The sequence below is a fragment of the Montipora foliosa genome, chromosome 10 (assembly GCF_036669935.1).
Source record: "Montipora foliosa isolate CH-2021 chromosome 10, ASM3666993v2, whole genome shotgun sequence".
Taxonomy (NCBI): Eukaryota; Metazoa; Cnidaria; class Anthozoa; order Scleractinia; family Acroporidae; genus Montipora; species Montipora foliosa.
In genome coordinates this window covers 29,311,140-29,337,639 of record NC_090878.1, presented here as the reverse complement: position 1 = coordinate 29,337,639, position 26,500 = coordinate 29,311,140, and the positions used below count along the sequence as shown (strand labels likewise).

Here is a 26,500-nt window from a genome sequence, read left to right as displayed (position 1 = left end):
CTTTTTGGAAAAAATCGAAAGAAAAAACAAACAAATTGGCGGACCTTGAAATTGGAAAAACAACTAAGGATTTCAGGCAAATTCAAGGCCTTTCAGGATGAAAAAGGATTTGTCCTATTTTTTTAGGAAAAGGACGTTATATTTGGAAAATAATAAGACATAAAAAAGTGATCTTCTAACCTTTAGTTGTCCTTTAATGCCTGTTGCTTTCTGATTGATAAAAATGTCGTTGTGAGTACCAAAAAAAAGGCCAGCTATGATATTCAAAAAGGATACAATACCTAAGATTTTGGGAAAGTAGAAAAAATGCCCCAGTAAATTCGAAAAGCTTCAAGCTCCCCTAGAATAACCGAACAGATAAAAAGCGACCCTAATTAAATGAAATTGAAAGCTTTAAAGGCACTCCAGAGAGCTTAGAACAGAGATTTAAAGCATTTAAAAGAAAACCGTCCCTGGCTGCCCCTGCTATTTAAGCAGTACTTACGTCTAAGCAATCGATTTGGAAATGCTAGCTAGTCCCTTTGTCCGTTGAACGCGTTGAAATTTGTATTTAAAACTGGGCTAGGCCATGACCCGCCCTAAATATTCACGTGACGGTTTCAGTCCAAGTGACAATGAAAAAAGTACAGTAATAACTTTGGGCATAAAGGGCATAGGTAGTCAGGCTTACAGGACTGTGAGCACGTGATCAACCAAGCATATTTTAAAGGTGCTTGAACCGATAACAAAGTTGAACTTTTAGTTTAGTACGTTTTAGACCTCCAAAAATACCTATAAGAACTCGAGTGAGAACATGTCATTTCACGGGTCAAACTGCACAGAAATAATTTCATTTTACTCTAACTGGTTCATTTCACATTTGTAGAAATATGAAAAGAAAGTATGGGGTGAGTATATATAAAAAAGGAGATATCTGTAGTAAACATTTGATCTTTCTATAATTAAGGGTAAGTCTGAGAACCAGAACGAACTTTACCTAATCGTTTAGATGTAATCCAATGCAATCCTTGATAATGCGCAAAATACCGTCAGTGTATTAACATGCCTGAGGGAAAAATAATCTTTTAACATAGCATAGCGTGACAGAAATAGCCAGACATCCAGCCTCCGTAAGAGGATTCTTAAAAATAACGAGCGGTTTTCTTGGCCCAGAATATGTTATCTCAAACAGTGCGTTATCATTTCAGGTCCAAGACAAGCTCCTACCAACCTTACCGTGACAGCTCTTACATCCACCAGTGTGCGTGTCTCCTGGAAGTTACCCTATGCAGACTCCATACACGGAATAAAACTGCTGTACAAAATAAGGAACTCTTCAGACCCACTCACCCTTAAGACCATCCAGAATAACTCATCCACAACCACAAATGTTACTGGCCTCGGGAAATACACAGAGTATGAATTTCAAGTATTGGCATTTCAAGAAATGGCTTTTGGAGCGGATGGCAATGGACCAATTAGCCCTGTGAAAGTAATAGTGAGGACAAATGAAGACGGTAAGAAGTCATAGATGCTAGGCAGGAAAAAAACGCTTGACTACCTCAAGCATGAAGGACAAAACCTTATGCCGTGATAGTGTATATAGCTTTATTTTATTTTATCTCATTCGAATTCAAACCGACATGTAGATTATTGAAAAGAAAAAAACAAAACTTCTCAAAATAAGTTTGTTTTTCTTCACTTCACCTTGGAAATTCATTAATTTTATCATAGTAGCTCTGACATAGTACAATGTTATTAACTTGATACCTGAACCAACAAAAAAAGACTAAACAGCAAAGACAATGACCGGATTAAACTCAATGAATGCCCTAAGAGCTTTTAGATTGTCGACTGGTTCATTCGGGTGATAGAACACTCGACTACCTTGTCGTGGGTACAGACCCACTCGCATCAAAAAAAGGATCTTTAACTGAGGAATAAATGCTGGCTTTGTAATCATATTAACAATTTGTTAGACTTTCTAATTTTCAAGATATTGATTACAAACTGTAAGTCCTGTTCTAAAACACTTTCTCATTTAAAAATAAGGTTTCAGGTTAGGAATCGTTGCGACTTTTTCCTTTTTTTGGTATCTCAGTTTCGGAAAACGACGGCATACTCATCGGCAGTGGACTTCGTTCCCTTATCATGTCGATTGCAGTTGCAAGCCATCATATTCGAGGTTGTGGCCATAGCAACATTTGCTTCCAAAGTCTAGCCTGCATTGTGACTTACCTTTATTAGCACTATATGACCACCTTTCACATAACCACCATGTCCGCTTTTTAGCTTGCTTATCGCTGAACCCTTGACAGCAATTTCTTTTGTTTGCTCAGTCTTTACCTACTCTTTCCAAAAATTAGGACAGCTTGAGGTGAGTCCGTTTGGAAGAATTATAACGACTACTCATGGGTCCACTAAATAAACTTCCAATGCAATCGAAGTCTTCAATTGTGATTAAGGACCATTCGAATGATGGATTTTTCGTATTTACATCAATTAGACAGAGAAAAGAGATGAGAACACATGCGAGATGCCATGGACAGGTGAAATCAAGTCCTTACTACTCATGCAAGAGCAGCCTGGTTCAGTTAGCCTTAAATATGTCAGAAACAAACATTTTAGATCTTGCTGACTCAGATGCGGTGATTTAAAGCGATAATCACTAATTCTTGTATATTTGTACTTTCATTAGCACCCACTGGGAGTCCTGAGAATATTTTCTCCAAGGAGGTGGATAAGACCACATTTAATATCTCGTGGGCTCCGGTCGCAAGGGAAAAGAGAAATGGAAAAATCACAGTATATGAAATCAGAAGGAAAAAGACATCGAATGGAGCAAGGTCGAGACGATCTCTTGACGAGACCTCACGCATCAATTTGACAGAAACGTTTTTCGTTTGGAGTGGCTTTCAGTTAGGATGCACGTACAACGTATCTGTGAGAGCCTTCACTTCAGCCGGCAGCGGACCCTTAAGCAAGGAGAAGTCATTGCAAAGTTCAGGTATTAGTAGATTATCTACATGTGGTCTACACCACTCCCCTTTGAAAAGAAAAAGAAAGTTACAACCTCTAGCCGTTGTCAGCTTTGTACTTATCATCTCCTTTCCCTTGCTGTGCAAAAAGTTCAGATACGAAATTGTGCGGCATTTCAGAAAATAACGGCAATCAAAACTTGATGATGAGCAAATGACACGAAAGAATTACAGTGGTCTCGACATCGTTACTATGCTCTGCAATTTTCAAATAATGAATGGAGGTCTTACGAGGCAACATATTCATCGGAGAGCAAATATTTGATTTGGGGCTCATCGTATTTATTAGCTATTAAGTCACAGCAACTTCGCGGTAGGTTGTCGATAATAACCTTCATTATTGATTAATCCATTTGCCATCGCCAGATCCAAAACCTCCATACCTGAAAGTGCAAAACATTGGAAAAACAGAACTAGAGCTAACCTGGAATAACCCGTTGTTCAGCCCAGAAGAGGTCTCAGAATACTCAGTAAGAAGATCTTTGATTACATTTGAAAATTTGTAGGCTCGTGACTTTGTAGAGCCATTGGCACACATTCTCCATTCAGGCCATAGATAACCAACCTAGCATGGGACTCTGTTTTTTTTTTTTTTTTTTTTTTTTTTTTTAATTTTTCTTTCGCCCTTCGTCAAGCAAAAACTTCCCCACGGGAGGTTTATACCTGAAAGATCTTTAGTTGCATCCAGTGTATGCAAACATGCAGTGTCCAGCCCATGCTTTAGAAACTGGTGTTCCAAGTCCTCATTCTTACTGATGGCCTATGCTTGTGTACAAAACCTGTTTGTTGCCGAGAACACAAGAGCAAAGGAGACTTGTCCGTGTTTCTGTAAAAAAATAAGAAATTGACGATCATGTTCGTTTTATTGAGGTTACGTACTATGGAACGAAGGACTACATACAAGACTTCAGTGATAGTGGTACAATACAACTGTTACAGCAAACAGTGAAGACGTTGGTGCCGTACACATCTTACAAGTTTCACTTTTCTGGGAAGTCTGCATGTGGACAGAACGTATCACAAACAATGGTTGCTAAAACGAAGGTGGCAGGTAAAACGTTCTTGATCTGCAGGGTTTTCATTTCAGGCCGGACGTTTCGTCTGGTTGTTTACCATTTAACGCAGGGTACTTTGGCACTATAAAGTTAGGATTCATTGGCTTCTTTTCTTCCCTTTTTCTTTTCCTTTTTCTTTTGTTTTTTGGACTTGGGTATATCAGGAAGCCTTTGACTGAAGAAACACAAGACACTCATCACGCAATAGATCATTCAAACCAGAAAGAAGTCACACCGCTTTATTTGCTTACTAAACAGAAAAATCGATCTGACGGCATTTGATTTACGGGATAAGTTTATCCAATCTCGAGAATGTGAACAGTATTTCTGCTAAGTTTCACACCTCCTTGAGGGTTCGCTCCCAAGGCAATTGTAACGGAAAATAACCATGTCCGGTACTTTCATTGTCAAATCAGGTTTTTTGAATTGCTATCGAAAACCTCGCGATCTCATGATCAACAAACATGGTTTCAGTTGCAGATTATGCATGATCGATAGTAGAGAGCGTTATTTCTATTACTTTTTTTCGCGGCTGGGGCAATGACTAAGCCATCACTGATTTGCAACACGACCTAAGGATTTTTTTCTGTGTCGTAGCCTGCGTCTAAATGGCTTCAGAATATTCAGCTCTTTAACTTTTGATCCTTAAACAAGGTTGCTAAGTGCATTTCGTTTACCTTCTAAGGAAATGAAAACTTGAGGCTTATGTTTATCCGAGGCTTTCTTTACACTGTGTTTGTATTGAGAATGTTCTACTCTACTTAGTTTGGTCGTTGCTAGCTGCGCAAATATCAGCGTAACCATACATATGACAAGCTAATGAGTTAATGAGGATAGGCGCTACATAAGCACAAGATTATGCACATAGCGTAGTTTTGTGGTCATTCCTTCTTCTTCCCCCCTCTTAAATCACAGCAAAATAATCATGTTCTTCTTTTACTTATGCTCATGTCGAGACTGTCTCCAGGAGTGAATACACATTGCGACCTACGGTTTGGAAAAAGGATTGAATCGAATGTTGTATTCATTATTAACATATGGTAATTTTGAATTAATACAAACTTCCATGAAGCAAAGTGGCTGCCGGGAAGTGCTTACGGCCGCAATATACCAATATCGTTTGTTGCGTTTCTACATTTCTTGGGTGAAATAACTGAATGACACAATTCTACCTTCTTTTCGATTAATCCATTGCAGCTTCCCTCAGGTTCGTTCATTAAGGGCAAAGCCGTAACGCAGGCCAAAACATATTTTCGCATGGTTAAAAGGGTGAATGTAACTACATCTAATGGCAATACTAAATTGTAACATACTTTCCTTGTGACGACAAAAAGTAATTTTACTCTTTTCCCAGCTCCCCTGGAACCGGACGTCAAAAGAATAAGAGATGAAAGCGTCGACAATACAAGCGTTATGATTGAATTGTGGCCTGCAATTCAGACGAATGGGCCGATAAGGTATTGTCAAATCCACATATGATGCGATACACTCTCATGACATTGTTCCTCCCATAGCCATAATTTCCTTGACGGAGTTTGATCTTCTGGATGATTGTAGTCCTGAGACTATGACTGTTGCATGGCGGCTTTCGACAAAGCAGAACGGAGACCATCTTCACAGTCAAGCAACAACAACTCGACAACAACTATTTTCGCAATGTAAGATTCTTCACTGCCAATAAACACCATGTTTCTGTCGATTGGTCAACAAAACACTGACCAGAGCATCCACTTACTTGCATACTTGGTTAAACGATTGATTGGCTAATTGCTAGATGGTTAAAAAGAAAGGGCGTACCGACCAATTTGCTGACTGATTAACACACCTACAGACTTCTTGGCTGACTTAATTATGGATAAATGAATTATTGACCAATGCATGGCTGGATCGATTTTTCGATCTCTCAATGCATGGGTCATGCAAATGACTTTATAACAGAAAGTCGTAATCGAATTATTTAAACAGCCATTTCACATAGCATGGGCACCCGACGAGCAAATAAAGACAAACGCATTTGAGAGCCATTTCTAGGCTACTTGTATTGTCTAAAGATTGTCTAAAGAGATGCTTTTTATCACTTACAAGAATTTGATACGTTCGGTTACCTTTGCTGAAAAATTGAAGTGTCCTAAAATTTTAGGCGAAATTGCTAGCTGAACGTTAGCTTTGAGAACTTCCCAGCGAACAATTTGCTCATCCGAAACTGCTGGGTGACCTTTTTAAGAGCCAAAATTTGCAAAAATATTCCACGATATAAGCGACTACTTTTCGCTAGTTGCGAATCTTTTAGGTGAGGTTTTATTATAGAAATTTATAGCTGTTTGGCAGCGTAGAACCATTCTAAGAATATTGGTTCTACGTTGCCAAAGAGCTATAGACCAGAGCATCCACTTACTTGATTGATTTGCCAATAGAAAAAAAAGAAAGGACAGACCAATTGGCTGACTCACTAACGGACCCACTGACTTCATGGCTGACTAAATGATGGACGACTGACTCTTTGTCTGATGGCTCGATCGATTTGTCGATCAGTCTATGGGTCAGTTGACTTTACAACAGAAAGTCCTAATCGACTTATTTACACATTACACTATTTTATATAGTTTGCAGCATTTGATACTTTGAAATGCTATTTTTTTATGAACGACTATATTTTGGTTCAGCTCGTATCAGATTATAGTTTTGGAAGTTATTGATGGCAATGAAGACCTTCCAGACGACTATTCTCAAAAGCTGGACAATAGTAATGAGGAACAAATGGGCTTCTATATTGCTGCCGAAATAAAGAACATTCCGTTGCTCACTGAGTCATGGGAATTTTATGTTGGCAACGAAGAGACTTACGGCGGTTACGAGAACAAAAAACTTCAGAGGGGCCACAATTACCTTGTGTACCAAAGAGCTGTAACCAGCGTTGAAAACGTAAGTAAGGAGGATAGATCATGGTTTTTACCATGGGATTACAACCATTTGGACGGCGGACATTCTTTTACGAACTTATTTTTTGGTTACTTCTTAAAGCCTCAAGAAGCAAAGATCAAAGCCTTAATATACGACATTTACATTCCGTAAACATCCGGTGCAATTTAAGTTTAACAAAACTAGCTATTTGAAAGGAAGAAACACTTATCACACTTATCTGGACAAATTAAGCAAGTGTGTCTTACAGACATTTTAAAAGTTCAAGTGGCTTCAACGGGACTCTAACTCTCAGCCTCTGCGATGCCGATGCAATACTCTACAAACTGAGCTAAGAAGCCTCTCAGATGAGAGCAGGGGCCAATTTCTCGAAAGTCCCGAAAACTTTTCGGGCCCGGATAGCTATTTGTGAACCTGCCAACCGCTTGGAATGCCGATCTTTTAACATGTTTTCAAGGTATCAAAAAGCAAACTGACTGTGAGATTTGACGACTTAAATCCTCTCTTTTCTTGAGATACAGAGGGAATTGTGACACCCGAAAATGGCCCGTAAAGTTTCGGGACTTTCGAAAAACAGGCCCTAGGTCAATTTGTTGGGTTCATAGGACTCGATGAATGAAAGCAATAAGCCGCACCCGCACTTTACTATAAACAAAACCAGCTATTTATTTCTAAAGAAGAATTCTACTCCGATATTAAATGACCTTCAGATTGTCAAAGTGAATAATTCGCCTCACCTCGTCCTGGACTCGCGATGCGAGCATAGGTATTTCTTATGACCAGAAGTTTATTTCCTCACTATAACATTCAGTTTTTGGTATTACGATGCCCTTTCCTTTACAGGTGATTTTAAAAGGAAAAGTCAACAAAGTTGCAAAAATCTCAGTGAAAAAGTCCAAAGGTGAGGCTAGATAGCAGATATAGCGCTTGATCTTACTTATGCAATGGTAATTCTCAATTCCGCTGTGGTTATTTGTAATAACAGAGCGCTTAAAATACAACACAAGTGCAGAACAGGATGGTTCAGTCCGAAAGGTTTTACAGTCAAGAGTTTTTTTTGCAAAATAACATACCATTCTGACCATTTTTGAGAAAGAGAAAGAGAGAAATGGATGTGACATCATTCTTTAGGTATTGCCTCACTTCAATACTATAAAAATTGTCAAAAGCTGTCTTGATACCCACAAATTGACTTAAAAAGTTGACTTCAAAAAGTGCCAAACTAAGCAATCTTTCAAGGTTGTGACCTTCACAAAGCCGCCAATCAGTTGACTTATTTGGTTGGCATAGGGCCACCGTTCGTGAGGTCGTTGGCTCGAATGCCGGACTACTTAGTTACAGATGACTTAAAAGTCTTCTGGACTGAGGACTATAAGCCTAAGACCCATCTCAAAACACTTGCTACAAATCAAACACCGCAACGTCAAGAAACCATTTTATTGTTTTCAAAAACTTAAGGGACGTAGCATTTCAATTTTCTCTCCTCACTTCTTGGAAAATTGAGGGATATCGCTCGCGGTCTACATCCCAGCGCTCCGGCTTCGCATCTCAGTCGTGCTTGTCCAAATTCCTCCGAAGCTATCCTTCCATTTGAGGTCGGTAAAATCAGGACCAGTACTCAGTGACTGGGGGCAGCTTAAGCATGCAATGGGATAGGAGTGGCGCCCACTTCCGCCGTAACAACGCTAGAAGCCATTGAAAAAGCAGAGCTCAAGTGTGGTCGGGCTCTTATCTTGACTTGTCGATGCGCTTATGCTAATACGGCAAAATTTGTAAACTTAAGTTCCTCTGTTGATGACCCACACTTTTTGTGGCCTTTCGTCTGAATCCAAGGAAAGTGTCTTAGGAAGATTTTCCCATCTAAGGCTATCTTGTAAAAACCATTGTTAGTTTAGACAACTTGGCATTTTGGCATTTGATACAGAAGATTTATCTGAAAATTGACAATTACAACCTTGCAGAGTTCAATATATTTTGCAAAACAGACAATGAGCAATTAAGACTGGAAGTAATAATTGTTACACGTTGTCTAATTCCGCATGCTATTAACAAGTTAAGAATATTAGGATTATTATTTATTTGTCTTTTTCAATGACCACACTTGCCATACATGGTCCGTCAAAACATTTTTAGCGAAAAGTGGCGATTACGTGGAGAAAAGAACAGTTAGCTGTACTTAAAGTGGTGCCATGATAAAATTAAAGTCATTTTCTTTTTTTCTTCAGATTTTGAAAGTGTGTTTGCTTAACAACTGTCTGACAAAATTTGAGCTTTGATTTTCTGATCCAAAGGCTGTTTACTTTGAGTGTAAGCTTTGGATTCACGGTCCGCCATTACTCACGTTCAAAACTGACCGACTGGACCTCAGATTCCCTGGATCTAGAGAAAAGTGACGTCATTTACTCATTAGCCTAAAATTTCAGCATGTAAACGCAGTTTATTCTGTATGTACACGAGTTTAAAAATCTGAAAGCCCGAAAATCGCGTGCTTGATATCAATTTACAAACGCGTTGCATTCTCAAACTAGTGAGTCTTTAACGTCATTTTCCCCTCTATCCAGCTCTCTCAAGGATTTTAAAGTTAGTAATAGTGGACCATTAAATAGGAGAATTCCAGTTAAAATAAACAAGTGTCAATCTGAAATTAAGGCTTAAACTTGGGTCACTTAGTGTTTTGTTAACATAGTTTTGAAATCAAAAGGAAAAAAGATTTTATTTTTTGATCATGGTACCACTTAATTAAAATAAATTGATATCATTACAAAATTTGATACCAGAATGAAATGAGGTCATCAAGAAGTGTGTTTATGTGTAAAACAGGCGAGTATCCATTTCCTATAAATAATAGCTCTCTACAAATTGTAGTTACTTTCCTTTTAGGAACAGAATCACAGAATCCCAGAAATGAATCCCAGCAAGACAAGATCCCTGTTGCTGCAATAGCTGTGCCAGTGGTGCTGATAATACTCTTTGCGGTAATTGCTGTCGCTGGAGTCGTGTTGTATCGGAGGTAAGTTTTACATGGTGCCCTTTAAAACTGCAGTTCGAGTATTACGTCCTACGCACGTCCAAAGCCATTGCGCATACCCCGAAGTAAAACGACGTTATCCATTCACGTCTCGAGAGTCCTCAGTTTCTTTTGATCACGTGGTTGTTGAAACGGAGGGCTCAGGTAGTATGGTATGGTGATTGTTAATCGTAAGGGAGGGGAGAGAAGATAATGGCATAATGGTTGTTATTTCAAAGAAGCAGCGGAAAGGCTTGGTTGCACTTAATTTAGGTAAATTTAGAGTTGAAAAGAGAACAGGAAGCCACCATGTATTTCATTGCTGCGAAGAAGCAGAATTGTACCAACCGGCCGTTTTGGGAAGTGTCCTGTCTTTTAGCTTGTCCCTTTTGAAGTGGACAGTGTAGAAAAAGTTAGCAATAGCAATCGTGGTTGTTTCCTCTCTCAATACGATTATATCCAATCAAACAGAGAGGTTAAACAACGAGGTGTAGCCATTAAGGTTTCCAAGCAGGGGAAAGATTACGATGCTATCCCGCCTCTCGATGAAAATTTCTGTATGTACATGCCGAGGCGTTTGTAGAAAATGCTTCAGTGTGGACATTTCCAAGATCGTCTTATAAAAGCAGATTTAAAGCCGTGACAATTGATAGGCGCATTTCATTATACAATGATTGTATTTAACGTTTTTAAAAGCGCGCAAACGACGCTTTCATGCTCCCGCTTGGTCTCCAGGTTGTTGCCATCGTACCGGTCGGACGTAAAGGGTTGTGCTTGTAATATTAATTCATTTTGAACATACACATTTTTTTATCATCCAACAAAACAAAGTGAACTTTTAGGTGCAACCATATCCCCTCGTCTCGTCTACCATGTGAGCAAAAAAATTCAATTGGTCATTCTCATAGTCGTACTTCAATCGAAAGTTCGCAAATTTCGTATAAAGGGAAAATGAAGCTACTTTTTAAGTAGTTTAGCTCTTGTAAGGGTACTATTTAATCAAGCTAAGAGAAAAATGGTCTATTCTACCTGTGTGAATAAAACTGGTGGTTTAAGTGTACATAATATTCATTTATTTTACTTAGAAGAACTGTATGGAAACGTATCAGCTAGTGGAGTGAGTTAAGAACACATATATTTCTTCCTCTCCTTAAGGCCTGTATAAACGGTTTCAACATTTGCTTCAACATGCATTCAACGCATTTTGTTGAACCAAATGTTGGGTGCGTTTGAACAGGTAGTCCAAAGCTTGTTGAAAGTGTGTTGAAAGCGTGTTGAATCAAGTTTAAATTGGTTTAAACTTTCATTCAACATCGATTCAACTTTTCTTTTGTTCTCGAAAATGTTGAATGGTGTTGAAGCCGTTTGAACACTGTTCAACAGTTGTAGAACACACGCATGCTCACATCAGGCCGCAAAAGTCAATATGGCGTAGTTTATCTGGACGAGAGAGTCTGGTTTCTACTTCTTAGTTCCTCACAACCAAATTTCACGAAAGTGTTGGTTCTTTTGTTGGCGCAATGTTGGAATCGTTTGAACGGCCTCCGCACAACTTTGTTTTTGCGTCCAACATTTGTCCAACATCCTTTCAACTTTTGTTGAACGAATGTTGGTCAAATTTTGAAACCGTTTAAACAGGCCTTTACTCTATCACCGAAATTAGATACTACTCTTAGCCTGTGTTTGAACCAGAAAAGCGTCCTCTGTATTGGCTGCCTGACATTTTTTCCTTTTTTCATGTTACTTATTTCTTTGATCGTGAGCGGGCGGTATCCTGAAAATCCTGCAATCCGATTGGTTCCGGGAGCGAGCAGTATTTTCCTATCTCCTGACCACGGTCATGGTAACCAACTACTACTACTACTACAGATGTCACTTTCTAGCTTAAAACATTGACATGGCTTCTTCTACATTTTGCCAAGTTTGTTGACTTTTGAAAGCGAAACTTCACACAGTGTAAAAATATTCCTGACCAATTCATTTTATTGTACATTTGTTGACACGTTGATGAGACAATGTGTAAAATAAAAACATGACCGTTTTTCTTAATAGTGTCTCCTACCTTCTAAAAATAGAATTTAGAAATAAATAAAAGTGTTATTCATCGGCCTTGGTCGGTCCGTATTGGGAAAAGCTGTGCCCGAGGTCTCGAGACCTCTCGAGACCTCGGGCACAGTTTTTCCCAATACGGACCGACCAAGGCCGGTGAATAACATATATTTCATTTTAAGATATTTTCTCTTTTTTTTTTCGTTTTTAAGGAGGAAACAAAAGACGTCATCCAAAGGAAGCGACCGGGTTCTAGATGACATTGGAAGTAGTCCCTCTAATTCAACAGCAACGACAGATACCTTTGCATATGAAAATCCTGCGAATTTTAAAAGAACTTCTGAAAAATATAGCAATGATAAACCACCCAAAGAGATTTATCAGAATGCGAATGTTTGTGCTCCTGGGGAATCAGACGACCAGGTGTATCAGAATATCTCAAGAAAGCGCAAAGGACAAAGGCAAAGTATGTTTCTCAAATATAATTTTACGTTATTGAATTTTAAACGTTCCAGTTGTTTCCATTGATCTGATGGGCTTACTAAATCTCGTCTATCAACTCACATACCGCATGATCGCGTGAACAGTTGCTGTGATGAACATTTTGTGACACGAAGCAACATTTGCAAAATGATCCAAACGTTCATAAATTCATAAAAGAATTATTTCATTGGCGCTCTTCTTTTGTGCACGTGCAAGACGTCCTGAAACAAGGCTTTAACTGCTAGACATCCCATACTCAAAAGAGAACATTTCTACCTTTAACAATGGACCATAATCTTTGAGATTTTTTCTATATTGCAAAAGTTCCATATCATAATTCTGACCGTAAATTGACGCCGGACGTTGTGTATTTTGCCTTGTTTTAGTTGTCAGCCAGGCAAGCACAACACTACAATTGAAGAGGCTAGAATTTGACTATGATTTCCTCTTTTTTTTAATGCGGATTTTGGCTACATTAGTTTTCTTACGAAAACCAGAATTTTGCAAGTACTGATTATGTGTAGTCAATTCAGTTGGGATGTGGAATGCATTGAACTTGGATCCAAAAACTCCTGAACTTGGGTTTTGAAATCCATAGCATGAAGATAACAGTCTAAAATATTATCTAACATTTTATATATTCCGTGTCGGTTAAATTTCTGTATTACGTGTATGCTTGTAATTTTATGCGGTACGACTTGACGTAGGTCGTGTGGAAGACACTTCTCCAGAAATGGACCCTCTATACGATGAAGCTGAAGATAGTAAACCCAAAGCGATTCCCGTGGCTCAGTTTTCAGAGTTTGTTAAGAATAAGTCAAAGAATGGTGCAGTGGTGTTAAACGAAGAATTCAAGGCAAGTGATTTTTTTCCCACTTTTTTCCCCACTTGTTGACTTTCAAAGCAATTTTACTAAAGAACCAAGGTAATCGCCGGCAATGAAGCCGACAAGCGAAAAACAAAATATGACAGTAAACGAAACGATCGATAAGCTAGACAAATAAATGAAGACGTAAATAAAAGGGCGAATAGTGGGATTGGTTTTGAAAAAAAAGGAATCAAACGTATCTCCTTTCGATGGCTCGTTGGACGCTGGCCGTGGGTCATAGCTGCAATGTAGACGTAGCAAACTTGTGCAAAAACGTATTATTCTATTCACCTGTATTGGAAATATTGCAGATGTGTCATTTCTAGCAGGAGTCACCTTAACCTACAACCCTAGGTGCAACTGTCCACGCATTTTTAATTTCCTCGCCCCTGTAAAAAATAAAGTAAAATAAAATAAATAAATAAATACAAATAGAAATATTGGATTACTAAACCTCATAATTACACCACCCGACAACAGAACAACATCCTAGACAACATTATGTTGGGTAGGTCGGGGAAAGGGGGGTGTCCATGGTTTCCATTTTAGTTTTGGTCCAAATGTTGGGAAAAAAATGGGAAGTCTCCACTCTCATTTCCAGGATTGTAGTTAAATGCGCCAGCTATTACAAGTTTGTCATAGTTGAACGAGCAAGCATTCGAACGACTCATTGAGAGTCTTCGTGGAAACTGATTTAAGGGACTAGGGCAGCGTTTTGATGCGACCAACCAAGTAAGCATTTCATTTCACTGAATACCCTTAGGCGCACGGTGGATAAGTGATCGTGCAAAGCCATCTCATCTTGTGCAGTTACTTCGTTAATTCGTCGTGGTTTGGAAGAGCATATTTTCAATAGGATTCCATTTCACACTTGTATTTATAATCCTACCAATTATGTTTGATTAACACAGAAGTTAATTGGAGGGATGCTGTCTCCCTGGAAGGTGGCACAGGAAAACAAAGCAAAGAATCGTTATGGAAACATAGTTACATGTAAGTACACTTGAAGAACATTTGGGTTGCTGAATCAGTGAATCATTCGTCCATCCCTTGATCATTCATTCACGTATCGGTCAGCACTCCGTCCCTTCCTCCATTCATCTACTTATCCATCCATCCATCCATCCATCCATCCATCCATCCAGCCATCCATCCATCCATTCATTCATTCATTTACTCAATCATTTAGTCATTCATTAATTTGTTCGTTAGATCGTACGTCCTTCTTTTGTTGTTATGTCCTTCCGTTCATTCGTTTACTCGTTATCAGTTTTCTTTATTCATTTCCTTCATTTAATCGTTTTTTTTTTGAGGCATCCTTCTTCACCCCGAATTAATCGGGTTCTTTTTTTTCTGTCCTCATTTCGGTTTTAATATTCGAGAACAAGCAAGTTCACATTGAAACTCAAGTCAACCTTCAGTATCATCTGAGACAAGAATACACGAGTACACAAACCCCCACTCCTTTTACTTTCCAGCAATGAAATCGTGTTTTCTTTTCTCCTTGATCGTAACATTTGTAAAGAAACCTGCGTATGGTTTAAACAATTTCAAGTACTCAAGTGCACTTCTGTTCTCACGAGAGTCAAATGAATTTGAACATCATTTTGTACAGATGACCATTCGCGTGTTGTACTGGACGAAGTGGAAGGACGACCAGAGTCTGACTACATCAATGCAACCTACATACCGGTATGTTCTTATTTTTGTATGTTACGTTCAATAGGAAATTTTCAAGAGCTGTAATCGTCATGTTCATCTTAAATAGCCCTTGGTTTCTCTTACACACACAAGAAAAACCGTTCAGTTCTTTAAGGACGGTGCCTACTAATTCAAAGTTATTTTTGCGCGGTTTACTGAATATGCGGGAAACGCAGATCTTAAAAAGTGTTTTTGAAATCCAGAAAGAAAATTGAGCTTAACCACTCATTTTTCGAAGATAATTAATCAAGAATATTTGTAAAAGCAAATACAAAGCAATGTGTGGTGTTTTTTATTTTTTATTTTTTCAAATTGAAGCTTAATGATCTCTGAAAACTGCGAGGTTACTCCCAATTTTCTTTTTTGATACCAAGAGCACTTGCTAAGATCTGCTTTCTCCGCATAGTTTTAAACCGCGCAAAAATATCCCACCCATAGCAAACCTGAGTATCTCGAGATGCGCAGGACGTATGGGCAATAACATTAGCAATCTCGACCCCAGAGCTCTTCTCTTGACTGATTGAGAGAAGAGCTCTGGGGAACCCTGAAACAGAGTCTTCTCATTGGTTTTCGTGAAGAACAATCAAAAGCGTCTCTAATTGGTGCATTTATGTTAGCACGAGGAGTGAGCAGGCGCCTTAGGTTCAAATAGCCAATTTTTTGGCTATAAGAACCCAACAGCGCATGTTTTCCTACAGAGAGTTTCCCAGATCCTTGGGTCGATCCGAGGCTCTGGTGACAAGAATGGCACCGTCCTTAATGAAGTATCAAAATTTACATTGTACCACTGACAGTTTGTTTTATGCGAGATTGTTTTTCTCATAGAGTTATGACGAGGAGACAATGGCTTACATTGCAACACAGGGTAAGGCTAATTTCCTATTCCCTAAGCTAGACGATTCTCCCCCAGTGGAAGAAGGACATAATTTACCCGGTAGAGTAGCTTTGCGACAGTACAGTCAGTTTAAAGTGTTCCTGTGACCAAAAATCAATTATTGTTTTTCTTTGAATTTCAAAGCTATGTTAACTAAACACTATGCCACTAAAGATTTAATATTAAGCCTTCATTTCAAAGAGAAACCTGATTTTTTTAGCTGGAATTTCCCTATAGAATGGTGCGCCATTACTAACTTTAAGATCTTGAGAGAGCTGCATCGAGGAGAAAATAAACGACGTTAAAAAAAAATCACAAGTTTAAAAATACAATGCGTGTGTACTCCGCAGAATTAATTTGCAGCACGGGAGTTTTCAGACTTTTAAACTCGCGTTGTGCATATATAATAAGCTGTATTCACACACTGAATTTTTAAACTAGTGAGCCTTTGACGTCACTTTTTCCTGGATCCAGCCCTCTGAGGTCAAATCGGTCAGTTTTGAACGCGAGTAATGGCAGACCTTAAAATCAAAGAAAACGGCCTTTGGATAAAAATCAAACTTCAAGTTTAACCAAACACAATACAAAATAAATCTAATGTAAAAAAGGCAGTGGTTTTTTTTTTCTAAAATCACAGGAGCACTTTAAGTCAATGTTCATCCTCGGAGACTCAGGGGCAGCCAGTCGAGACGGGATGAGAAAATCATGAGCAAAGTCGGGACTGGCGTTAAGTTTTCCTGTGAGATGAGAAGAACCCCTGGGAACGTACCTTTAACTTTAAATTTCCGCAATTGTCTTTTTTCCGCCCAATCAGAGAGCCTCATACAGTGAAGTCAGATCTCTCATATCAAGCGGTAAACACCACATCTACAGTCGCCATTTTATTTCTATCGCTCTCCTTGTCTGGCTCGTACCCTGCAACGAAAATTTGGGTCGCAAAGTTTTTCAGTTATAAGCCTTTAGGAGTGTTTTTGTGAATTGTTGCCGTCAGTGTGGTTTTAAGTTCGATGAAACAAATGTTAAGAGAAAAAGAAACATCACTGGTAATTTCGTAAAACAATTTGAAACAGTGTGTAGCCAAACAATAGCCGAAGATGGAAGATGTCAAGCTATTTGTGATACTTGCAAGTATCAAGTACAATGCGCATAGAAAAATCGCAGAGAAAGAGCGATACTAGCAGCTCTGAACTTTCATCCCTGACATCTTGTCAAAGCGACAAAGAAACAGCTGCTGTTATACAACGAAAATACCCAGAACCAAGTTAAACACTTGTAACTAAACCCGCAGGTGGATTTTAGGAAAAATGAAAGGGGATAAAAGCATTCAGTTCCATAAGAAACTTGGCAGCATACATCCAAATTTACCATTTTTGCATCAAGACATTAATAAACTTGCAAATAATACGGAAGCTGTTCTACTGAGACACTGATAATGGCTCCTGGAAGTTTTCAGGGGGAAACGACATTGCATTTAACTAGTGATCTAAAGTTGTATCATCATTTTTTTTAATTCCTTAGTTATTATACACTCCGAATGCAATACAATACTAAGACAGTTAACATCTGTCTGTGACCTTAAAAGTCTTGAAATTGTATTTTAATTAAGCCTCTTTCTCAATCAATACATAACACAATCAGTTGTGTAGCCTATAAGATGCAGCAATCGCTTATTAATCGCACTAACAAAGGCATGCCAAAGATTGGTCAAAAAGAAGTACTCTGTATTGAAGTTAATATCTCCTCAAGATTTAAGAGACTTCAAATGGTCAAAACTGTCAAATGAGTGGAACATAAAGAAGCTCCAACTCTCTTGAAAAGAACTGTGATAACCGGTGACGCTAAAATCAAAGCATCCTTACAGCCCCGAATCAGCTGGTACAGCTGGGGCAAATTTGTTGATGGGACGAAATAGAAGAATGTCAGCTGTACAACACTTGTTTGGTCCTTAGCTCTTTCTTGGTCAAACCAGAAAGGTCCTTTTTTTTCTTTTCTTGCTAGCTTGTTTTGTTTTGGTTTTTTGGGTGGAATTTTAAGGGTTTAAATATGTTGTATCTTAGCGTTTACTCATACCAGTAATTAAATAGCAAATTCAGCTCTAATGTAAGATACAAACTTCAGAGTACTGTTATTGTAATAAAATGTTAAATGGATAGAGTAATTATCTTTACAGATTGCCCACGGTTAGTTCCTTTGTGGAACTGTTTTCAAAGTTAGTGTCTGCTTTGCATCATACATGCAAAGGATCGGAGTTTTTGCACAAGAGCTGCCAGATGTTTGACAGAAAAAGCCAATTGAAATTGACAATGATGTATTGTTAATTTAAAGTAAAATGCTGAGTGTATTAAAATAAAGCTAGAATGTGTTATCTTCAAAAGCTCGGAATGCGTGTCAATAGGATAACAACGAACAGAAAGATTTGTGAAGCTTACAATAACGACAAAAAACTCACATAATGGGGTTGCATTGGGATTGAGAAACTAGACGCTCCGTGAGCGTAACCTGGGTTGCATGTTGTACTTGTTACGCAAAAACAGAAGGAACTGAGTTAGGTGGTATTGAACTGTAGCGCTGTAGCGTTCTAGTTAATTGTTTTTTTTTTGTTTTTTTTAAGTGGGGGTGGGGGGGATGTAGATCATTTAAGGGTTACCCAGACATCATGCCAGCAATGGCCCTTTGGCTCTCACTTTCACGCGTTGAATTATTTTGTAATATCGTGTCCCGTTTTCAGGTCTTTTACTTTTTCTAGCTTTGGTAATAAATTCAGTTCAAAGATAACAAAACACGCTCTTGAGTGAAACTCGCTCGTTTCTTCTTTAAAGGGACTATGTCACTGAAAATGATATAATTCCATGATTTGGGGTGCAGGGATGGCGCCTCCCACCAATGTGGCTCGAGTTCTATTCCCAGACTCGGCGTCATATTTGGGTTGAGTTTGTTGGTTCTCTACTCTGCACCGAGAGGTTTTTCTCCGGCCGGGTACTCCAGTTTTCCCAACTCCTGAACATTTGCCTTGATTTGCATTAATTGTTAATTTCAGTTTACAGTGTCCCCAATTAATGCTCCAGCTCTAGAACCACTGAACATTTAATAAGTTGCTTTCCTCTCCATTTTTTCCCAACATATGCCCAAAAATTAGAATGAAACATTGCATTCACCACTTAAAACTGTTGAGCAACATAAAAGAAATACTGCAAGAGAAGCATAAATGGACATTATCGCCTCGATAAAGGTTGTTTTTTTTTCTCAGAATGTTTTTCTCGACTTCGAGTTCGAGTTTTAAACTCGTAATTAACTTAAGATTTTCCGGAAACACCCTACAATAACGTGACAATAGCCCCTTTAAGTGAAATAGTCCGCAAAAAACCTAACTGTAAATTACTCTGACGGAGTGACGGGACCTTTTCCTACATGTCAAGCATGTGTAGAGTTGCACTACGCAAACGTTTATGCTACACACTAGGGAAGAACTGAACATGTTGTTTCCGCTTCATAATTTCTCTTCTTTTCAGTCTAATCTGATGACAGGTCAAGTCTTTTCATGATTTACGTTTGCACCAGATCAGTGGTATCGCAAAAGCCGGGAGTTACGGTGTAGCACTTTCATTTCGCGGGGTTTAATTGTTTCGGTATTTGCGGATGAACATGATCCACAATAATAAGTTCCACCAAAAAAAACACCAGCAAAATTAAAAACCGTAAAACTTTACTCCCGTTAATATAACTAAAATGGCTTTTAATCCACATACAATGGGGTCAATTTCAATTCACTTTTTTCTTTCAAACAGCTGGCAGCTCTTGTACAAAAAATCAGATCCTTTGCAGGTATGATGCAAAGCAGACACCAACTTTGAAAACAGTTCCACAAAGGAACTACCCGTGGACAATCTCTACAGATAATTATTCTATCTACTTAACGTTTTGTTATTGCAAAAACAGTATTCTGAAGTTTGTATCTTACATTACAGCTGTATTTGCTACTTTTTATACAAGTTAAGATACAAGTTAAGATACAACATATTTAAACCCCTAAAATTCCACCCAAAAAAACAAAACAAAACGAGCTAGCAGGAAAAGAAAAAAAGGACCTTCCTTGTTTGACCAAGAAAGAGCTAAGGACCAACCGAGTGTTGCACAGCTGACATTTTACTATTTCGTCCCATCAACAAATTTGCCGCAGCTGTACCAGTTGATTTGGGGCTGTAAGGATGCTTTGATTTTAGCGTCATTGGTTATCACAGTTCTTTTCAAGAGGGTTGGAGCTTCTTAATGTTCCACTCATTTGACAGTTTTGACCATCTGAAGTCTCTTACATCTCGAGAAGATGTTAACTTCAACACCGAGTACTTTTTCTTACCAATCTTTGGCATGCCTTTGCTAGTGCGATTAACCCTTTCACTCCTGTGGGGTTCCCCATTGACGAGTAAAATCGTCTGGCGTTAGACAGAGTAAAATCTGTAAGTGTCACTCTTGGGAGTGAAAGGGTTAATAAGCAATTGCTGCATCTTTTAGGCTACACAACTGATTGCGTTATGTATTGATTGAGAAAGAGGCTTATTTAAAGTAAAATTTCAAGACTTTTAAGGTCACTGACATGTACAGATGTTAAATCTCTCAGTATTGTTTTGTATTTGGAGTGTATAATAACTAAGGAATTAAAAAAAAATGACGATACAACTTTAGATCACTTGTTAAATGCAATGTGTTTCCCCCCTGAAAACTTTCAGGAGCCATTATCAGTGTCTCAGTAGAACAGCTTCCGTATTATTTGCAAGTTTTTTGATGTCTTGATGCAAAAATGGTAAATTTGGAGGTATGCTGCTAAGTTTCTTTTGGAATTAAATGCTTTAATCCTCTTTCATTTTTCTTCAAGCTATTCCTCCAAGTTGCACATGTAGTTTGCTGTTGTGATGAGTTATGCTTAGTTGTGATTGAACTGTTTTGTACTAGTGACTTATTATCATTAATATATAGATTTAGCCAAGCCTAAAAGCGGAGCTCCCTTGTCATTTATTCGTACTGCCTGTAGGGTTAGTGAAAATAAAGGTTTCGAATTGTCCGCGTTTTGATGTTTCCCGTTGCTGCTTGAATAATTAAATCATCTTCTTTGCATTTTTCTTTAGAAAAAATCATTTCCAAACTAGTAAATTCCACGGTAAGCTTTACGCTTAAAACCGATATCGCGTGAATCACGAAGCGATGAGTACGATATCGGTTTTTTGAGTGAAATTTACTTTGGAATTCATCAATTTGGCAATGAAGTTTTCTTGCACCGCATGAGTTTTAAAAGAAAACAAGCACACCCTCAGGGAGAAAATGGAAAAGGAAAAAAGCCATTTCAGAGTCAACTGTCAATAGCCAGCGAATAGGAATCACACTAAAATTAGACGCCATAAAAAAATCTCTGTCAGTTCAAGGTCAAAGAAGAGTTTCACTGATTTACTTTATTCCACTTTATCTCTGAAAACGAGATCATTCACATTTTGATGTATTTCATTGAAACACGCTAAGTTGGCTTGGAACAAGAATCGGCAAAATGAAACCAAGGAAGGACGAACTTCAAACAAGATCTGCTCCAACACTTAAATAACGTTTAGGTGCTTTAAACAAACTTCTGAAAACACAAGTTTGTGAAATTTCCCCCTAATTCTACGAGAACTCATTGCGATTACGTGTTTATAACATCAGGGCAAAATTTTCTTGTCTCTGTCGAGGCACACCGAAAACCATTTGCGCAAACGGATTAAAAAGCACTCAAGTTGTTCGATCGCATTTTAGAGCAAAGCAAACAAACAAATCAACCTTTTCTTTACGTCCAAAAGAGTACACATGATTGTTATTTACTTCCAGTTGACAATGAAAACTCTATTTTCATTCCTGAACAAAGGGAAAACCGATTAAACCATTTTTTGAAAATAACAAGCGGTTTAGTGCCCAAGGAAAGAATTTGTGGGGTAACTTCTTGCACTAAGTATGAGCTATTACTGGTATTCTGTTTTGTCGTTGTCGTTCGCTTTCGCTCTCCTTTCGTTTCTGTTCTAGACATAAGTCCTCCATGCATCATGTACCATTATCAGAGCTTCTAAAGATATGCCAAAAATTGCAAGACAGAGAAAAAAGCCCGGGGGGGGGGGAAGGGGGGTACTGCCATATATCGGCTTTATAGGTATGTGCCGCTGTGAATGATATGGTTTTCAAGCAGTTTACTCTAGCATAGGGTATAAAAATCCGTGCGTTTGGATCTAGAATAGGATATCATTTTTCACGAAACTGACCAGTGGGTTGAAGATTTTATCTAGACTAAGGAAACCAGGAATTGCTACTCAAAAATGTGAAAAAAAAAAACCAATTGGCAAGTTTAAATTTTCACGGCTCAGGCTCAACAGCGTTTATAGATGACTATCATGAAACGCTACTGGATATCATTAACTGTCAAAAATCGGAATTCAGACGGAAATAAGTGGTATTAATACTGGTTAAAATTAAACAATTTATTGTCTTGATAATGCGTACGTACGTGCTTGGTATTGCTGGACAAGTATAAATAAATCCTCTTTTTAAGAAAGAAGTGATTGTAGTATAAGGTTTTGTATTGGCTTTGCTTTAGACTGTGCTAGTGACCTCAGTTTCTGGAAAACAGCTACTCTAGGATAGGAGTTATTTGGGGAGTTTACTCTAGTATAGGGTAGCAAAATCTAGCTGAAAGTAGCTCTGGTATAGGCTTAGGCCCCCCATCCCTTGAGGAAAAAGGCGGTCTAGGCAAATTAAAAATAAAGACTTAGCTTTAAGTTTATATCCCTCCGACGCTTGACTTGAATAACCGCGTGGCCGCCAGTGTGGACCACAGCTATCATGATATGTCAAACTGCATTGAAACCAGCGAAAAATGCAGAAGGAAATGATTTTCCAAACCGTTTTTACCTGAACACGAAAAGCTTTGACTGTGTAAGAACTATAGTTGATGTAGTATGGCCGTTTAGCCGCGTCCAGCGACAAAAAGAGCGCAAAAAATGAAGCCTCGTTTATGTTTGGAAGACCTTAGACAGCAATGACCAGAACCAGGTTGTTGACCAGCGGTTTTCGCTAAAACAATGGTTTGCTGGGGGTGCTCAGTCTCGCGGGCTTAGAAAACCTGGTTGTGGTCATTGTTATTTAAGGTTTTTCTTTATGTTTACGCGAATTAACCTGAGTTGAGCTTGCGGGCCTAGGTACAAGTCTTTGGTAGAAGTCTTTAACCTGGGTATTTCCGTTGTATGAAAGCAGCTGTTTCTTTGTCGCTTTAAAAAGATGTCAGGGATGAATATTCAGGGCTACTAGCAACGCACTTTCTCTGCGATTTTTCTATGCGCGTTGTACTCGATACTTGCAAGAATCACAAATAGCTTGAAGTCTTCCATCTTCGGCTATTGTTTGGCTACACACTGTTTCAAATTGTTTTACGAAATTGCCAGTGATGTTTCTTTTTCTCGTAACATTTGTTTCATCGAACTTATTGCCACATCGATGGCAACATTTCACAAAAACACTTTTAGGCTCATAACTGCAAAAATTTACTTAACAGCGAGGCAATGCACATATCTTTACATTTAGGACAAATGCGTCAAAATAAAGATTGCACTACTTGTACCAAACTTAATTCGCCAAGGTAATTTGAGAGGCGGAACACTAAAAGCTGCCAAAAGACGATTAGTACCTTCCCTTGCAATTGGTCTTCTTCCTGATTCATTCCCAGTCGGCTCTTTGTAGGAGGTTTGACCAAGCATTTTGATTATACATATGTACAGATAATTTTCCTCACTTAACAAAATGTTTAGGTTGAATTTGTTGATTTTTAGATTTTGCCGGTCGCTTTGCCACCCAAATTTTCGCCGCAGGGTATGTCTGTTGTACGAGCGAGACAAGGAGAGCAATAGAAATAAAATGGCAACCGTACAAGTACTGTGGTATTTACCGCTTGATATAAGGGATCACGATCTGACTTCACTTTATGAGGCTCAATGATGGGGTGCAAAAATGACAATTGCGGAAATTTCCGGCCGATCAGAAGATTAGAATTTGATTTGGTCTGGAACTCGTCCGTTAAAGTCATGTTTCCAGGGGTTCTTCTCGCCTTACTTGCAAACGTAACACCAGTATCGACTTTTCCCATGATTTTCTCGTCCCGTCTCGACTGACTGCCCCTGGGTCTTCGAGGATGGTCAGTGTTGTGTTCTTAGAATACTGCGATCTCAGTTTAATGAATCCTTTTCCTAACATTAGGTCCGACAAGTGTGACAGCGAAAGACTTTTGGCGAATGATCTGGCAAGAGAACAGTTCGGTTATTGTTATGCTCACAAACCTCGTGGAACACGGAAAGGTGTTGTGCTGTCTGGTTTTTGTTTTCGTTTCTGTTCAATACAATCATTAATTAGTAATTATTTGCCTGTTTTGTATGGTCGCTTTTAAGATTCAATTTTAAGTATTGCCATGATAAGTGTCACATAGGAATTTCTTAAATTAAAGTCAGCAATGTTTACTTGAATTTTCAATACTCTTTACAATTCTTTCAGCTTGTACGGATGTAGCATATTAGCTCGCAACCGATCAGCTTCCACTGCTTAATAGCTCATTTCTAGAACTATTCGCAGCGTTATTACACGGCAATAGCTTGAAGTTCAGTTTAAACCTTTATTGTTTATCAGGCTTCTTTTTTTTACTTTAGGAAACAGTAGCTGCTCTTTTCACTTTGATGATCTTCTATCTGTAAAGCTATTCAATTTTCTTGCTTTAACTTTAATATTATTAGAAACGAAGTGTACTAAGCTACCTAGTTCATAAGAACATCACGTTAACAATCTAAACTAAACCGAACCATTTAGTGGCCGGAAAGGGACTGGAACTCAGGTCCAACGCATGCAAATGGAACGCCCATTGGACCAAAAAACCCCTACACTTGAAATCAGAACATATCCAATATTCAGTACTTGCATGTATTTTCAGGTAAAAAAGCACTAACAGAAAGGGGGGGCCTTTCAATTCAAAAATATGCCCAACTTCAGTCTTGAATCATAGTTTCTAACTTATTTTCTTTTTTCTTATTTTCAGTCAAAGTGCGATCAATACTGGCCAAACAGTGCCTCTAAATATGACGACATTAACGTTTCTTTGCATAAAACTGAAAACTTTGCCAATTACGTCATTCGAACTTTTCATCTTGTTAAGGTACGATTATGAAACTTGCAGATCGCTTTGTTTCCCGTGGCTTTTTCCATTCATAGACTTCACCTTTCGTTGATGTTTAGATATGATAGCTATTTAACATTGAGTGGGATCAATTAGCACTCCCCACTCTCCATTTACTATTCACATCGTGAGCATCAATTTGTGTCCATAGAGGTAAATTGAGAGTCTTCACTCTTAAATTATAATTGTATCACTGGGCCAACTAAAGATAATTTTTAACTTGTGGTACCTCAGCAACAGCAGCTGTCACTGGAAATCGTTTCTAGCACTTGTACAGTTTTTATGCAATCGCTTTACTTAATCATAGAATCTTGTCCTTCGGCCGTCGAAGTTGAATTTATAAGAAAAACAATACATAAAGCCGTGATAAACATAGTGAAGCAATGCATTTTATGAAATCGGACTTGATATTTCGTATGTGGCAACATACATTTTCAAAAGTAAGAGTTATTATATGAAAAAAACTATTTATATTTCAAAAGACACTGTGAGCGATCTGGGTAAGACTTAAAAATAACAGTGACATTAATAAAGTGACAATTTGCCACTAGAAAGATTTGCTTTTAAGGTCGGGTTCAACTCCTGTACAAACATGCATTGGTTCACTATGCCTATCACCGCTTTAACTGTTGTTTCACTTTACTTAAGTAATGCTTGTACCCCGGTTTTCATATTTATATGCTAATGGTTTTTTCACCACAATTGCTTGTAATCTCGCAATCTGATTGGTTAATTTGCCGTTGTCGATGAAAGTCTAGACAACGCTGTACGCGTCATGCTCGCGTCATTTTGTCTCGCAGTGTAATAGCCAACCAGGAACGCTCATTTTGGAAAATAAACCAATCATATTGCGAGAAAGTTATAGACTACGCTTGCTCTTTCTTTGAGCCATGATTTTGGTCACGCTCTGAAATAAAAACTTTGGCGTTGAATATTGTGGCTGCACCTCGTGAGTCCACAACATTTTGGCCACTGTGATGACGAATATCGCTGTCGACAAAAGTACAAACAACGCTGAACCACTTTCAATTTGTTAAATTTCTTGCGTTCAACATACCTTATATATAGTTAAATCATTTCATTTTCTCTCCAGGGCTCTCAGAAGCGTGAGGTTTATCAGTTTCATTACACAACATGGCCGGATCGAGGTGTCCCTCACAATTCCACAGCTTTGCTGTCATTCAGATGGAAGGTTTACGCTCAACAACAGCTGACTGAAGGACCAGTCGTTGTGCACTGCAGGTATGAGAGACATTTAGCTTTAATAGACTCTTGGCGCCGAAGAAACTTTAAAAATAATCATAGGA

General features: G+C 38.5%; 1 protein-coding gene across 2 annotated transcripts in view; it reads left to right on the top strand.

The window, feature by feature from the left end:
- The window catches only part of LOC137972397 (receptor-type tyrosine-protein phosphatase T-like), a 97,901-nt gene that overhangs the window by 56,700 nt on the left and 14,701 nt on the right, over positions 1-26,500 (top strand). For both annotated transcript variants that reach the window (XM_068819102.1, XM_068819103.1), the window contains exons 10-25: positions 1,188-1,496; positions 2,678-2,986; positions 3,384-3,487; positions 3,888-4,068; positions 5,427-5,529; positions 6,736-6,994; positions 7,835-7,892; positions 9,872-10,001; positions 12,260-12,513; positions 13,238-13,386; positions 14,310-14,391; positions 15,014-15,090; positions 15,925-15,964; positions 24,230-24,327; positions 25,056-25,172; positions 26,287-26,435. In XM_068819102.1, coding sequence (XP_068675203.1) covers positions 1,188-1,496; positions 2,678-2,986; positions 3,384-3,487; positions 3,888-4,068; positions 5,427-5,529; positions 6,736-6,994; positions 7,835-7,892; positions 9,872-10,001; positions 12,260-12,513; positions 13,238-13,386; positions 14,310-14,391; positions 15,014-15,090; positions 15,925-15,964; positions 24,230-24,327; positions 25,056-25,172; positions 26,287-26,435 — 2,419 coding nt within the window. The remainder of the gene's footprint in view (positions 1-1,187; positions 1,497-2,677; positions 2,987-3,383; positions 3,488-3,887; positions 4,069-5,426; positions 5,530-6,735; positions 6,995-7,834; positions 7,893-9,871; positions 10,002-12,259; positions 12,514-13,237; positions 13,387-14,309; positions 14,392-15,013; positions 15,091-15,924; positions 15,965-24,229; positions 24,328-25,055; positions 25,173-26,286; positions 26,436-26,500) is intronic.